Source organism: Danio rerio, chromosome 1, assembly GCF_049306965.1.
Source record: "Danio rerio strain Tuebingen ecotype United States chromosome 1, GRCz12tu, whole genome shotgun sequence".
Classification (NCBI taxonomy): domain Eukaryota; kingdom Metazoa; phylum Chordata; class Actinopteri; order Cypriniformes; family Danionidae; genus Danio; species Danio rerio.
In genome coordinates, this window is record NC_133176.1 from 2,911,987 (window position 1) to 2,926,906 (window position 14,920).

Genomic DNA, 14,920 nt, shown 5'->3' on the forward strand with positions numbered 1-14,920 from the left:
AATGCACTAAACACAGCTGTGGGTGACGTACTGTTGCACGTGTGTGTGTGTGTGTGTGTGTGTGTGTGTGTGTGTGTGTGTGTGGTGCTCATGTGGGCGATACGGGTTCAGATCTGCACTAGTCTGGATTGGGATTAGTCCTGTCTTCACCATTATCTCCTGTTCACACATATAGGGGTTGCTCATGCAGAGCTGTCTCTGTTGTTTTATAATTCTGTTCATCTTTTTGTCCGAGGGTCGGTTTGTTTTGTTGTTTAGACTTTCTGTCTGTCTTTCTTTCTGTTTTTTTTTTTTGCATTTTGTTTATTACTCTGTGTATCTGACCTTTTAAAAAAACATCTAGACTATCTGTCCGCTGTTCTCTCATTAGACTTTTAGTCTCTGGATTTTATCAGTTTTATCTTTCACTACATTTGTCTTCATGTTCTCTGTCTATCTGTTCATCAATCCATTTATCTATTTATCCATCTGTTTGTCTTTTCCATTTTATCCATCCATCCATCCGTCTGTCTGTCTGTCTGTCTGTCTGTCTGTCTGTCTGTCTGTCTGTCTGTCTGTCTGTCTATCTATCTATCTATCTATCTATCTATCTATCTATCTATCTATCTATAACTGTCTGTCTGTCTGTCTGTTAGTCTCTCATTTTATCCATCCGTCCATCCGTCTGTCTATCTATCTATCTATCTATCTATCTATCTATCTATCTATCTATCTATCTATCTATCTATCTATCTATCTATCTATCTATCTATCTATCTATAACTGTCTGTCTGTCTGTCTGTTAGTCTCTCATTTTATCCATCCGTCCATCCGTCTGTCTATCTATCTATCTATCTATCTATCTATCTATCTATCTATCTATCTATCTATCTATCTATCTATCTATCTATCTATCTATCTATCTATCTATCTATCTATCTATCTATCTATCTATCTATCTATCTATCTATCTATCTATCTATCTGTCTGTCTGTCTGTCTGTCTGTCTGTCTGTCTGTCTGTCTGTCTGTCTGTCTGTCTGTCTGTTAGTCTCTCATTTTATCTATCCATCCATCAGTCTCTTATGCATCTATCTATCCTTCTTTTCATCAATCTATCTTTCTGTATGTCCATCCATCCTTCTAACTATCTGTCTGTCTACCTGTCTCTCATATTTTCTATTCATCTTTCTTTCTGTCCATCTGTCTGTGAGTCCCTCATTTTATCCATCCATCTGTCTGTCTTTTAGTTTCTCATTTTTCCATTCATTTATCTCTCCGTTTGTCTATTAGTCTCTCATTTTATCCATCCATCCATCCATCCATTTGTCTGTCTTGTCTATTAGTCTCTCATTCTATCCATCCATCCATCCGTTTGTGTGTCTATCTGTCTCTCATGTCATCTATCTATCCTTTCATCTATCAGTTTTTCTGTCTGTTCATCCATTCATCCATCTATCTTTTTGTCTGACTGTCTAAAAGTCTCTCATTTTATTCATCCATCCATCAATTCATCCATCTGTCGTTTAGTTTCCAATTTTTTCATCCATCCATCCATCCATCCATCCATCCATCCATCCATCCATCCATCCATCCATCCATTCGTTTGTGTCTATCTGTCTCTCATGCCATCTATCTATCTATCCATCCTTTCATCCATCCATCTTTCTGTCTGTCCATTCATCCATCCATCCATCCATCCATCTATGTTTCTGTCTATGAGTCTCTCATTTTATCCATTCATCCATCCATCCATGCATCCATTTGTCCGTCTGCCTATTGGTCTCTCATTTTATCCATTCATCCATTAGTTTGTGTTTCTGTCTCTCATGCCATCTGTCTATCCTTCCTTTCATCCATCCATCTTTCTGTCTGTCCATCCGTCCTACTATCTGTCTAACTATTTGTCTGTCTTTCTGTGTACCGCTCTCATTTTTTTCCATTCAACCGTCCATCCGTTTGTGTGGCTGTCTATCAATCTCTCCTGCCATCCATCCATCAATATATATTTATGTCCATCCATCTACATTTGTGTATTAGTCTCTCATTTTATCCATCCATCCATCCATCCATCCATCCATCCATCCATCCATCCATCCATCCATCCATCCATCCATTTGTCTGTCCTTTTCAGGTTTATCTTACATGTTTCCTAGAATATAGGAATATATAGTATAGTATAGTAACTTGTCTTTACATTCAAATTGGCAGCCAGCATCCTATTTTCTTACCTCAACTTAAATTAAACAATTGAGCTTCAAAGACATAATTAATTCAGTCCTGCTTCATTCATACATGTGTGAGTATGAGGGCCAATCCAACGAAAGTCCCAATATGATGACAAGGACACTCATGTCAGAAGACTGTCTCTGTCAGCATTCCCAGGAGCTCATCCCGCTAAGCCTCTTTGATCTTGCTTTCTCACTGTGCCAAACCCTCGTAATCAAGCCTATTTATTTAAGTGCAGTGCGGGAGAGTGACAAACCGTCGTGACCCAATGTACTTACAATCAGGCCTGGCTGGACCACTCACATTGCTCCAGTATACGGCGATATAAGCACTGATTTGAACCTCTTTTAACATTTCAAGGATTTTCATGTCAGTCAGAGAGATTGTACTGCACTTTCTAGTTCTAGTAAACCTGTTTTCTGCCATAGAACAATGTACATAGGGTTGTTTTCTTCGTGCCGCATTAATGCTTGTCTAACTCATTTGTTCAGACATGTGTAGGGTCCAAGGGGCTGCCACCCATGAGACTATACATTTCTATGTGCTTGAAACCAAACATTGGCTGATATTGTTTGTTAACACTGCCAATCCAGAGACGCTTGACAGTTTTAAATACATTTAGGTACTGCCTTTGAGGTCAGAGTTGTGACAGATGTGTTTATTTTCTCTTAAAGCACGCCAACATCTGGCCTGTTGTCATTTTACATACAGAAAACAGAAGCTGCTTAATGTCAAGGCATGTGTATTTGTATAGCGCTTTATAGGATATGGATTAAAGCTGCACAAAATCTGACATTGCGATACTTTTGTTTCTGCGATATATATTGCAATATACTGTGCTATACTTGGAAAGACTCTTTCAAGAGTTCTCGCTCTTAGCAAACCATTTTGACTTTTGCTTAACTAAACTTCTAATTTGCTCCTTATTAATAGATATTAAGGTAGTTTAGGTATTGGGTAGGATTAGGGATGTAGAATAAGATCACAGAATATGTGCTTTATAAGTATTAATAAGCAGCCAATATCTAAGTTACATGCATGCTAATAAGAAACTAGTTAATAGTGAGAATTGGTTCCTAAAGTGATACTGAATGTATACATTCTGATTGACTGGGATGATTCTGTAAGGGAGTGAATCATGCATAACATGTAATCAACAAACTACAAGCATGAATGAATGCAACAAAGCAAAGACAAATGTCACGATTACCAGCGATCATACTTCATAAGATCGCTGGATCTCATTCACAATGAGCATGAACTACAAATCTACCATTTCTGGACTACATTTTCATACATGCACTCCGTTCACATTCACACTTGCTTCCTCATTTAGATTAATTACACTCGCACCACCTGAGGATTGTCAACGACTGATTACACACACTATTTAAGAAACACATTCACTCATTCACATTGCAGAGTCTTGTTAGCTGTACAGTGACATTACAATGCGTTATCCTGTCTTGTTTTTCTTGTGTTTAGACCTTCGCCTTGTTAGCTGTTTGGCCTAGTCTGCCGCCTGCCTTACGGCCTCTCGCCTGTTATCTGATTACGATTCTGGACTGCCTCTATACATCTGTTTGCACCTGCACTGACCATTGCTTGCCTGACTATGTGAATAAACCTGCATGCGGATCCAAACCTCAGTTGTCTGTGTCACTCCCCGTGGTTACAATAAAAGTGAAATAAACAGTGCATGCATTATTGTATATGTAAATGTAAAAATTACACTGCAAAGTCAACACAATGTTGCAAATCTTTGCGATTTGACTTTTGCGGATGCACACGTTGCAATATCGATGCTGAAACATTATATTGTTCAGCCCTAATATGAATTAAAGACGTCTTCACAATTTTTCAAAGTACTTTGATTCTGAGATGGCACAAAAAGATAACAAAGTTAAACTCAAAATGGAAAATTAAATAAAATCTGATCTTCAGAGCATCATTTTGTGGAATAATTACAACAATAAAGTCAACTAGAAAAAATCTATGTTTCTGTACAGTGCACATGTAGTTCAGAATCACTTTACGAGCTAATTCCAATGCACTTTGAATTCAGATTAGGTGTTCAGGTTAATATTCAGTCCCTGCAGATTTTCAAATTTCCAAAATATATATTTGCAACCTAGAATCATTGATTTGGTGACATCTTTTCTTAAATGCTATGGAAATATTTGCTTTAATTCTTGTGTCGTTGTTTTTTTTTTATGTAAAAATATGCAAAAAGGATCTCAAGAACCTTCAGATTTCCGAAATCCTGCAGAGACTGTTCATTTAAAGATGTAATCAGCTATCTTAAAATATATTGACAATGTGTTGCTTTAAAAAAAGTATTGCATGGCCAGAACTCAATGTAAATGGAAGGATAGAAGCAGTCACGCTCACAACTGCAAAGCCAAGTGTAACAGTTCTTTTCAGTGAAGTTTGCTTATTGCTGTCATAACCACTGGACATGGTGTATAGAGTACAACATCTCCTCAAACTAAAGAGGTTTAAGTGTGAATGTAGCTTAATATTATCCTAAAACTTAGTATCAATTAGAAAAAGTACAGAAATGTGACATTCTGCAATATATGTGTGTACATTTATTCTGTTATAGAGTACTGTTTATCATGTGCAATCTAGATTTAATTTCACGTCAAATTCACATTTGTTTGTGATGTGATGTTGGGAAGGCACTCTTTTTTTTCAGGGCATAAATACAGTAAACTTAAACTTGATTAACCATCAGCCAAGTCTAAAAATGATGCACATTAACATGCTCTGAAAGCATTTTCTCCAGCAATGTCTTGCATCTCGGATTTCTAAATGTGGTGTCTCCTTTAAATGCAGTGATGCGGTATTGTGTAATTGGTTATTCGATATGTCAAGCATCTAGTCATTCTCCATTAGCACCAATCCTGCAGAATTTGCCTGTAAAAATAGCCAATTCCTTCTTCATTGAACCAACAGTCTTGTCTCAGTCAGGTCGCACAGCTTAAAGACTTACATTCATTCATTCATTTTCATGTCGGCTTAGTCCCTTTATTAATCTGGGGTCGCCACAGTGGAATGAACCGCCAACTTATTCAGCACATTTTTACACAGCAGATACCCTTCCATACGCAACCCATCTCTGGGAAATTAAAGACTTACAGTTGAAGTCAAAATCTTTTAACAATATTTCCTAAATTATTTTTATCAGAGCACAGAAAGTTTCACTGTATTTCCTATAATATCTTTCTTCTGGAGAAAGTCTTATTTGTTTTATTTTGGCTAGAATAAAAGCAGTTTTTAATTTTTAAATCCCATTTTAAGGTCAGTATTATTAGCCCCCTTCAGCAATATTTGTTTTGGATTGTCTACAGAACAAACCACTGTTATACAATGACTTAATGACCCTAACTTTACCCTAATTAACCTAGTGAAGCCTTTAAATGTCACTTTAAGCTGTATATAAGTGTCTTGAAGAATATCTATTCTAATATTATTTATTGTCATCATGGCAAAGATAAAATAAATCAGTTAATAGAGATGAGTTATTAAAACTATTATGATTAGAAATGTATTGAGCAAAAATCTTCCCTCAGTTAAACAGAAATTGGGAGAAAAATATACAGGGGGGCTAATAATTCTGACTTTAGCTATATATTCCAGTGCAATCCAATGCTCAGCCCTCAAAAATCCCCATAGCTCAGCATTGCCGAGGTGGAAGTCCTCTATCGGATGTCTTTCACTTCTCCTGATGATCCGTCACTCCGTCAGCGGCCCCGAGAGTCCGTCTTTTGGCCCGGACTGATTGGCTTTGACACCCTTCAGCTTTTGGCTGGCGGGCCGAGCAGCACTGTTATTCCAGCAGGGATATTGATAGCCACCGGCACCCTGATCCTGTGGATTACACTTCTGCATATTTGGGAATTTGAGGGTGTTAAATGTCTAGACCTGTCTTCAGCTTGACCTGTAATTGATTATGAGTTTATAATGAATGGAATTAGCATCATTTACACCACTAGTCAGAGGTTTGGAGTAATTACAATTTCTAAAAATGTTGTATCTTCTCAACAAAGCTGCAATTATTTGTTTGAAAATGAAGTGAATTGGGAAATAATATTACAATGTGAAATCTGATTTATTTTCTCTTTGTCATGATGACAGCACATAATATTTGGCTAGATAGTCTTCAAGATACTAGTATTCAGCTTAAAGTGATATTTAAAGGCTTAACTAGGTTTATTAGGGTAATTAGGCAAGTCATCGTACAGCAGTGGTTTGTTTTGTAGACTGTCCAAAACAAATATTACTTAAGGGGGCTAATAATATTGACCTTAAAATGACTAAACAATTGCTTTTTTCTAAGCGAAATAAAACAAATAAGACTTTCTCCAGAAGAAAAAATATCATATGAAATACTGTGAAAAATTCTTCAATCTGTTCAACATTGTTTGGGAAATACTTAAAAAAGGAAAGAAAATCACAGGAGGGCGAATAATAGGTTATTTCTGACATGCAAATTTCATAAAATTTTTAGCATCATAACTCCAATATTTAGTCGCTTGTTCCTTCAGGAATAATTGTAATAGGATGATTTAATTCTATTAAAAAAAAAACTTTTTTAAGAATTTGTAATTCTGTTTTTATTAATATTTTGGGGGGCTTTCACCTTTAGTGGATATTAGACAGTAAAAATACAGCATAAGAATCTACTGTGTAAACAGATTTTTGATTACCTTAATCTGACTTTAAAGAGTTCACACTTAGATAATGCCATTAGATAACTATTTTAGCAGGTTTGGCATGCTGTCCCGGGAGAGAACCCTGAGCTCGGAAATAGATGAGTCCAAGGCTCCCGCCTGGTCAATAAGCATTAGGAGGGATACGAGATTAGGCAGTTCACGATAACTGCGCCAGTTGACTTTTGTTGCATGTTTTTTGAGTGTGGGAGGAACCGGAATACCCGGGGAAAACCCTCGTGTACACGGGGAGAACTTGCAAACTCTGAACTTTGTCCACTGGCTCAGCTATCATTGGGACTTATGACCTCCTTGCTGTGGGGCAACAGTGCTAGCCGCTAACTCACCATGTCGCCAGAATTTAAAATAGAGGAGGGTGAAGGGATGATCTTCAAAATGAAGATGAGGAATGGAGTTTAGGCTGGATATTTAAATTCTATTTAGAATGATCTGATTGGCTAGTTACTGATTAGTGATAGGGATCAGCTGTAGCCAATCCTATCACGTGCTCCTCTCGAAATTAGTTTGTGAAACTTCACAAAGTCATGATCGAACTAAACAGAAACGAATTAAGACATGTGGAGTCTGATGATTTTAGTCGCATTATTGAAGTTCAGTACCGACATATAAACACCTTAATCAAACTATTACCATCGTGTAGCATTGTTGGCGCTTTTTGTGATAGGATATTCCATACACTCACGGCTGTTTGACACTATTGTCTGCACCTACCGAGTCAGTGAAGGACCACAGACACACACATCTCAATAGTTTTTTTCCCATTCGGTGTGCGGTATCAAACTCTATTAAAACAACACTCTTCCGGCAGTTCATACTGGCATCTAATATCTCGTTTGTCGTGGGGGCATGCATGAAATGTTCCTAAATGAAAGTGAAAGTGCTGAACGGCAGTTAAAGTCGACAAATTACAAATGAAACACTCGAAATTACATGAAACTGAAGGAAACGTGAATAGAGTGGTGACGCAGTGATGTTATTCGATTTATGTGCTAGAACTTGTTAAACGGGATCATGAAAGGAACATTTAAAAAGCAGCTCATGTAAACACCTCAATCATATCATTGTCTTATTCAGATTAAGACAAATAATTCCATTACTGATGTCCATGTAATTGTAGTCATTGCAGGCTGGAGTATAACCCTCAAAAAACGTAACTTTTGGAGCAGTTGTGTTTAATTTAGCTGGGATATTGCACCAGTTATTTTGTTAAATCTTTCTTGTTTCCACCTTGATATGATTGGGTTAACGAGTGCACATTAATGAATAATTAGTCTGGTGAGTGAAACACAAATCTGTGACTGAGTCGATAACACAACGCTTTTAAATGATTGCAAATGCGATGTTGTTTTGGCTCTGATCAATCTGGAGCGCATTTCCAGCAGTCAGATGTTTGCGTTGCTGCAGTGAGCTGATTCAGCGATGTTGAACTGTTCTGAGATCAGTGAAATGACAGCCGTGCTCCGTTTAGATCTAGTTTGGTGTTATTTATAGCACACTATCGCCATTGTAATCTGAGTAAGGAAGGATACCTGGACATCTTGCGCTTTTATCCTTGTTGTCATAAAGCAGCACAAGCAAGGAAGAGCTCAGATAAGCTGACCACGCACATTCCTGCCAGCGCTTCTCAAGATGTTTTCCAAGGGATTTGTGTCTTCCTGCAACAATGCAGAGAGTAAACCAGAGCTTATATGGGCTACTGATACCCTTGATGAGGACAAATGTTATGATGATCAAATAAAGAACGGTGAAATAAGCACAAGGACGTTGTGTCAATACAGATTCTTTTATGCTGCTTTCATTTTTGACATTTTCATTCTGTCGTAGTGTTCGAATAATTTATTGCATGTGATTTTTGACAGCTGCAGCTCTTAAATGTATTCAGTTATTCCCAAATGGAAACGCTTCAGTACATGCATGCAAATGTGCATCAGTCCGGAGGTTTTATATTATTGTTTGCACATCCTATCTGTAAGTGTAATGGCATTATTGGTATTTTTATTCATTTTTAGCATGTATGCGCTTGGACTTTCACACTAATATTAGATGCATTTGACATGAATATTAATAGCAAAAAGAGTTTATATTGACAGAGCATTATCAAATCAAAATCTGTTATAAGATTACCTTGGATAAAAATATCATGATTTTACAGTATCACAGTGTTGTGATTGCTTCTCCAATTAAGTTCCTTTTAAATGTCTGCATAAAAAGCTACTTTTTCCTCCATTGAACAGTATATTTTATTTTAGTATAAATATTTTATAAATTATAAATTTTATAAATTATTTCATAAATATTTTGAACCAGTAGCTTTTGATGTAGAGCTTGTTTTTTGGCTGGAGATACTCTTGTCCTAAAAAACTAAATAAAAAAAGTAAAAATAAAAATAAATAAAAAAAAACATGTGAAAACAAGACTTACATATACCTTAGGAATGGAATTTCAGAGTACTTTAGTGGTTTTAAAACCTTGACTTTTCTAAACCACGGTAAACTTTGAAACCGGTAATCAGCATGTAACTTCTTTAAAGCACCTAAATTATCAATAAAGATTTATAAAATCAATTTGAAGCCATTTCAAAAGTTCACACTTAGCTGATGATTGATTATAAAGTGTGTTTGACATGCTGTCCTGGGTGAGAGCCCTGATAAGATCTCTCATAAGATCCTCGAGCCCGGGGCTCCCTCCCGTTTGCAAGGCGAGAGGGGAGATTGAGCCCAGGTAGATCTGGGAAACTCCCCTCCTGTAGTCGCTAATGAACATATAGTTCATATTGCTCTTGAGAGATAACTACTTACTAGTAGCGCGTGTTATGGTGCCTATTTAGATTAGTTAAATAACTTAAGTTGCTTGTTTTTTGATGAAGGGAGGAAACAAGGGAACTCGGGGGAAACCTATGTGAGCGTGGGCAGAACGTGTAAACTCCACACAGAAACGTCGGCTGGCTTGGTAAGGACTAGAACCAGTGACGTTCTTGCTGTGAGGCAACAGTGCTAACCACTGGGCCACCGTGCCACCCATAAAAGAAAGGAGGAGGAGTAGGGGTGGAAGGGGGGATTCTTCAAATGAAGATGGCTGTCATATGGAACTCAGGGTATTTATTTTGGCTTAGGAATCGTCTGATTGGTGAAATTGAATAATGCTGGGCTTAGTTTATAATTAAACTTCACTTTAAGAAAAACAATAGATGCAATGGGTTTTAGTTGCATTTTTAATTTCCTTTATAAAATAAAGCAGCATAACACATTTTTCCAAACATAGAAGTGTTAATAATAATTACACTCCAATTGATTAAATAAATGTATTAATGGGCGTCACGTGGTGCAGTGGGTAGCACGATTTCCTCACAGCAAAAAGGTTGCTGGTTCGAGACCTGGCTGGGTCAGTTCAGTTGGCATTTCTGTATGGAGTTTGCATGTTCTCCCCGTGTTCACTTGGGTTTTCTCCGGGTGCTCCGGTTTCCCCTACAGTCCAAACACATGCGCTATAGGTGAATTGGGTAAGCTAAATTGTCCGTAGTGTATGTGTGAATGAGTGTGTATGGGTGTTTCCCAGTGATGGATCGCAGCTAGAAGGGCATCCGCTGCGTTAAACATATGCAGGATAATTAGTGGTTCATTCCGCTGTGGCGACCCCGGATTAATAAAGGGACTAAGCCGAAAAGAAAATGAATAAATGCCATATATTAATTTATTAAAATGCATTAATTGATATTATTGTATTAATTAAACCCCAAAATTGAAATGCATATTTAATTAAATGTAATTAACAGCGTAATTGTGATAGAAATTAAATCACATACAAATTAAGATATATATATATATATATATATATATATATATATATATATATATATATATATATATATATAATTATTTTGGCTGTGGTGGCCCCTGATAACTAAGGGACTAAGCCGAAGGAGACTGAATTAATGAATATATCTAATTTTGCATCCAAATTGCAGAAGCAAATATATTAGTGATGTCTGGCTGTTGACAGAAATTGTTTTATTCAAAGTTAAGCAGTGTATGAAGATCAAATTTTATTCGACAGATAATGCTACTAAACGTAGAGTTAAAGATTGGTAATTAATGAAAGTAAATTTAATGTTTTCATTTCTAAAAGTCCTCACAATTGTCTTTTAAGTATTACAGTAATGTATAGATTTGTTCTTCGTTCTCCTTTAAATGATCTTGTGATCATCCTGATAATGGTGCTGAAGGTTACGGTGCAGATCTTGCACCTCCAGATCTTACACCTTGCAGGGCGCCGCAGCATCTGCATAGGCAGTGAGATTCTCTGTCTGTGTCTCTGCATGTCCGCAGTATGTGCTACCGCTGCGTTTTTAACCCCTCCTCCACTGTTTCTCACATCTCAGGATCAGTTCGGCCTCCGTGTCACTGGATATCCTGCAGTGGAGCTTTAATGCAAACACACGCTTGACCTTGCGCTGAAAATTCCTCTAACTTTGGCCTACTTTATTAATATTAAAGTATGAAGCACTGCGTTGATGCAGCTTTATTCATGTATGTTGCAGTAGGTGTGTGTTACTGTTTTTTTGTATATATTCATTTTGTATAAACTTTATTTATGGAACACAAGTGAAAAGCATCCGGTGTATACAAATGTGCAATTTCTGCTTTTTTTTTTCCTTGAAACACTTTTATGAGCATAAACCCAAACCCACATAGCAAGACTTCTTGCAGAACATACATAAAAAAATAGATGAATGAACAGATAAGAAATGACAAATAAAATAAGAAATAAATCAATAAACAATAATTAAAAAACAGCAAAATAAATGTATATAAATACATATTCTTATCAAGAAATAAAAGAGTATTTTGCTACTCTTAGTTCATATCATTTACTGCATAATATAAAGAAACATTTATTGTAAAAATATTGCGTGCCAAACGTTTTATATTGCTAAATTACTATAGGCAAGTTAAGGCAAGTTTATTATTAACGGTAATTAAATGTGCTGTACATAAACAATAAAATAAAAGCGATTAAAATAATTTAAACAGAGATTAGACCAGGTTATAAAAGAATGAAAAAGAAGAGAAGGACATGATAGTGTGATCTGTGGGACATTGCACAGTGCTCATTCAGTAAAGGCACAGCTAAACTGATGTATTTGATGTGAATGTGCCTAATGTTGGAGCACTTCTGATCATTTCTGGAAGCTGATTTCAGCAGTGGGGGGCGCTGTTAGTTGCTGAAGGGTGATTCCCCCTGCTTTGGCTGAACACTTGGAATTTCTAGTTTATTTGATCATAAAGATCTGAGTGATCTGTTAGGTTTGTATTGAGTGAGCATATCTGTAATGTATTGAGCTCCTAGGCTATTTAGTGATTTATAGACCAGTAATAATACTTTAAACTCTATTCTGAATGTAACTGGGAGCCAGTGTAAAGACCTGAGGACAGATGTGATGTGCTCTGATCTTCTGCTTCTGATCTGAATCCTGGCAGCAGTTGTCTGGATGAGCTGCAAGAGTCTGACTGTATTTTTGGGAAGTCAAATAGCTTTTAAATTGTAAAAATAAAGAGATATTAATTGAGTCTAAATAGAAACTTGTTTAGTATTGGAAGAATTAGATGTGGTTAAAATATTGAAATGTTGGACGTTTAAATGCAGACTTTTTGATCTGAGGGATATTTTTTCTAGAGGTTTTATTTGCAGGAGATTTTAGGCAACGTTTTGATTCCTGTCTTGATATTAACAGTGTTTTTGATCTTTCTTGGTTTAGGGTCGGTGTACGAGAGAAAACTGCAAGTACCTTCATCCACCGGCACATCTGAAGACGCAGCTGGAAATCAACGGACGCAACAACCTCATCCAGCAGAAGACGGCGGCAGCCATGCTGGCACAGCAGATGCAGTTCATGATCCCTGGCACCACCATGCAACCAGTGGTACACAACTCTACACCTCCATGCACATTTACACTGATTGGGCCTCATTTATATATTATTGTGGGCGACACAATGGCCCAGTGGTTAGCACTGTCGCCTCACAGCAAGAAGGTCACTGATTTGAGCCTCGGCTGGGTCAGTCGGCATTTCTCTATGGAGTTTGCATGTTCTTCCTATGTTGGCATGGGTTCTCTCTGGGTGCTCCGGTTTCCCCCACAGGCCATAGACATGTGCTATAGGGGAATTGAATAAGCTAAATTGGCCACAGTGCATGAGTGTGAATGCGTTTCCCGGTACTGGGTTGCAGTTAGAAGGGCATCCGCTGCATAAAACATATGCTGGAATAGTTGGCGGTTCATTTGGCTGTGGCTACCCCTACTAAATTAGGTACTAAGCTGAAGGGAACCGAATAAGTTTGTAATTAAAAAAGAGGAAATAGTCGTTTTATCATAATAATCTTTCTTCGCAGCCTACATTTCCTGTGAGTCAAGGTCTGGGCTCGAACCCAGGTCTGAGTTACGCGCCGTATCTGACTCCCATGAGCCACGGCATGGGTCTGGTCCCCACAGAGATGCTCCCCAGCACCCCAGTCATCGTCCCGGGCAGTCCTCCAGTCAGCGTGCCCAGCTCGTCCTCCACGCAGAAACTACTGCGCACAGACAAGCTGGAGGTAATGCGTCTCACACACACACACACACACTCACACAAAGACACGTTACACTCGAGAAATCTGCAGAGGAGTCGCATCAGTTCTCAACCAGAAATGCAGAGCACAGTCTCATGGCAGGTTAAATGAAAGTCTAGTTCAGTCTATTAGCTAAATCTATTACTGACATATAATTGGCGTTTATATATTGCTCGCAAAGTGATTAATTTTGTTAAAACACACAATAAATACTAGGAAAAATATATGATATAGTTGTTGAGTATTGTTTAAACGGTAACACTTTATCAATAAGGTTGTTTTAGTTCAGGGGTGTCCACACTCGGTCCTGGAGGGCCGGTGTCCTGGAGAGTTTAGCTCCAGCTCTAATCAAACACACCTGGATCATCTAATCAAGCTCTTGCTAGATACACTAGAAACTTCCTGGCAGGTGTGTTGAAGCAAGTTGGAACTAAACTCAGCAGGACACGACCCTCCAGGACCGAGTTTGGACAGCCCTGTTTTAGTTAATGTTAATGCATTTACTAACCTGAACAATTAATGAACAGTACATTTATTACAGAAACTGTTCATGTTAGTTAACGAAGATAAAATCATTCAGCTCATGTTATCTCACAGCGCATTAACCAATGTTAATAAGCATGCATTTAGATGTTAATGATGCATTAGTAAATGTTGAACCGATTAATAAATGCTACACAAATATTGTTTATACTGAGTTCATGTTACTAAATATATTAACTAATATTAACTAATAAATCCTTATTGTAAAGTGTGACAGATATTTCTTATGACCTAACATTTCCCTACAATAATGCTATTTTTATTAGCTATGTTTTCTAATCACTTTTTATTTGATATTGATATTGAAATATACGAGGTATATTCATTTTTCAGATCTAATTTAGACTAAAAACAAAATCATTTAGTCTTTGAAGAACTATAAATGAGTAAAAACCAGCAGATATTCTGACTCTGATTGGCTGTTGTCATTATAAGTGTTTATTTTTTTAATAAATGCGCCGTTCCAGCCAATTGCAAAACAGCTGCTACTGGGGAGGCGGGGCTAAATATAGAAAGGCTCCATCTGATTGGTCAAATTTAGATAATACTATATAAATTTAGACAGTTGCATATACTATTATCATGACTGTTATAAATTTGTTATAAACTGTGCAGCCCTAATAAATACTATAATTTTTAGCCTCAAAAGTAATAGTCAAAATGTTTGACCCTTCGGAAATTCAGTATGGAAATAAACACAAAGAAAAGGACAATCATAAAACAGTGAAAAATATTGGAGGGATATTTCAGTATGCAAAAATATGCAAACATTTAGTCCTAAAATAACTATGAATGAGCGAAAACTTCTGACTTTGATTGGCTTTTGTCA

General features: G+C 37.1%; 1 protein-coding gene across 54 annotated transcripts in view; it reads left to right on the forward strand.

Moving 5' to 3' along the window:
- mbnl2 (muscleblind-like splicing regulator 2) overlaps window positions 1–14,920 on the forward strand; it is a 114,893-nt gene that overhangs the window by 71,298 nt on the left and 28,675 nt on the right. For 52 of the 54 annotated variants that reach the window (NM_001161670.1, NM_001099998.2, XM_009305373.5 and 49 more), the window contains 2 exons: window positions 12,699–12,863; window positions 13,333–13,533. The exons of the other annotated variants lie outside the window; for them this stretch is intronic. In NM_001161670.1, the coding sequence (NP_001155142.1) occupies window positions 12,699–12,863; window positions 13,333–13,533 (366 nt within the window). The remainder of the gene's footprint in view (window positions 1–12,698; window positions 12,864–13,332; window positions 13,534–14,920) is intronic. 54 annotated transcript variants of the gene reach the window in all.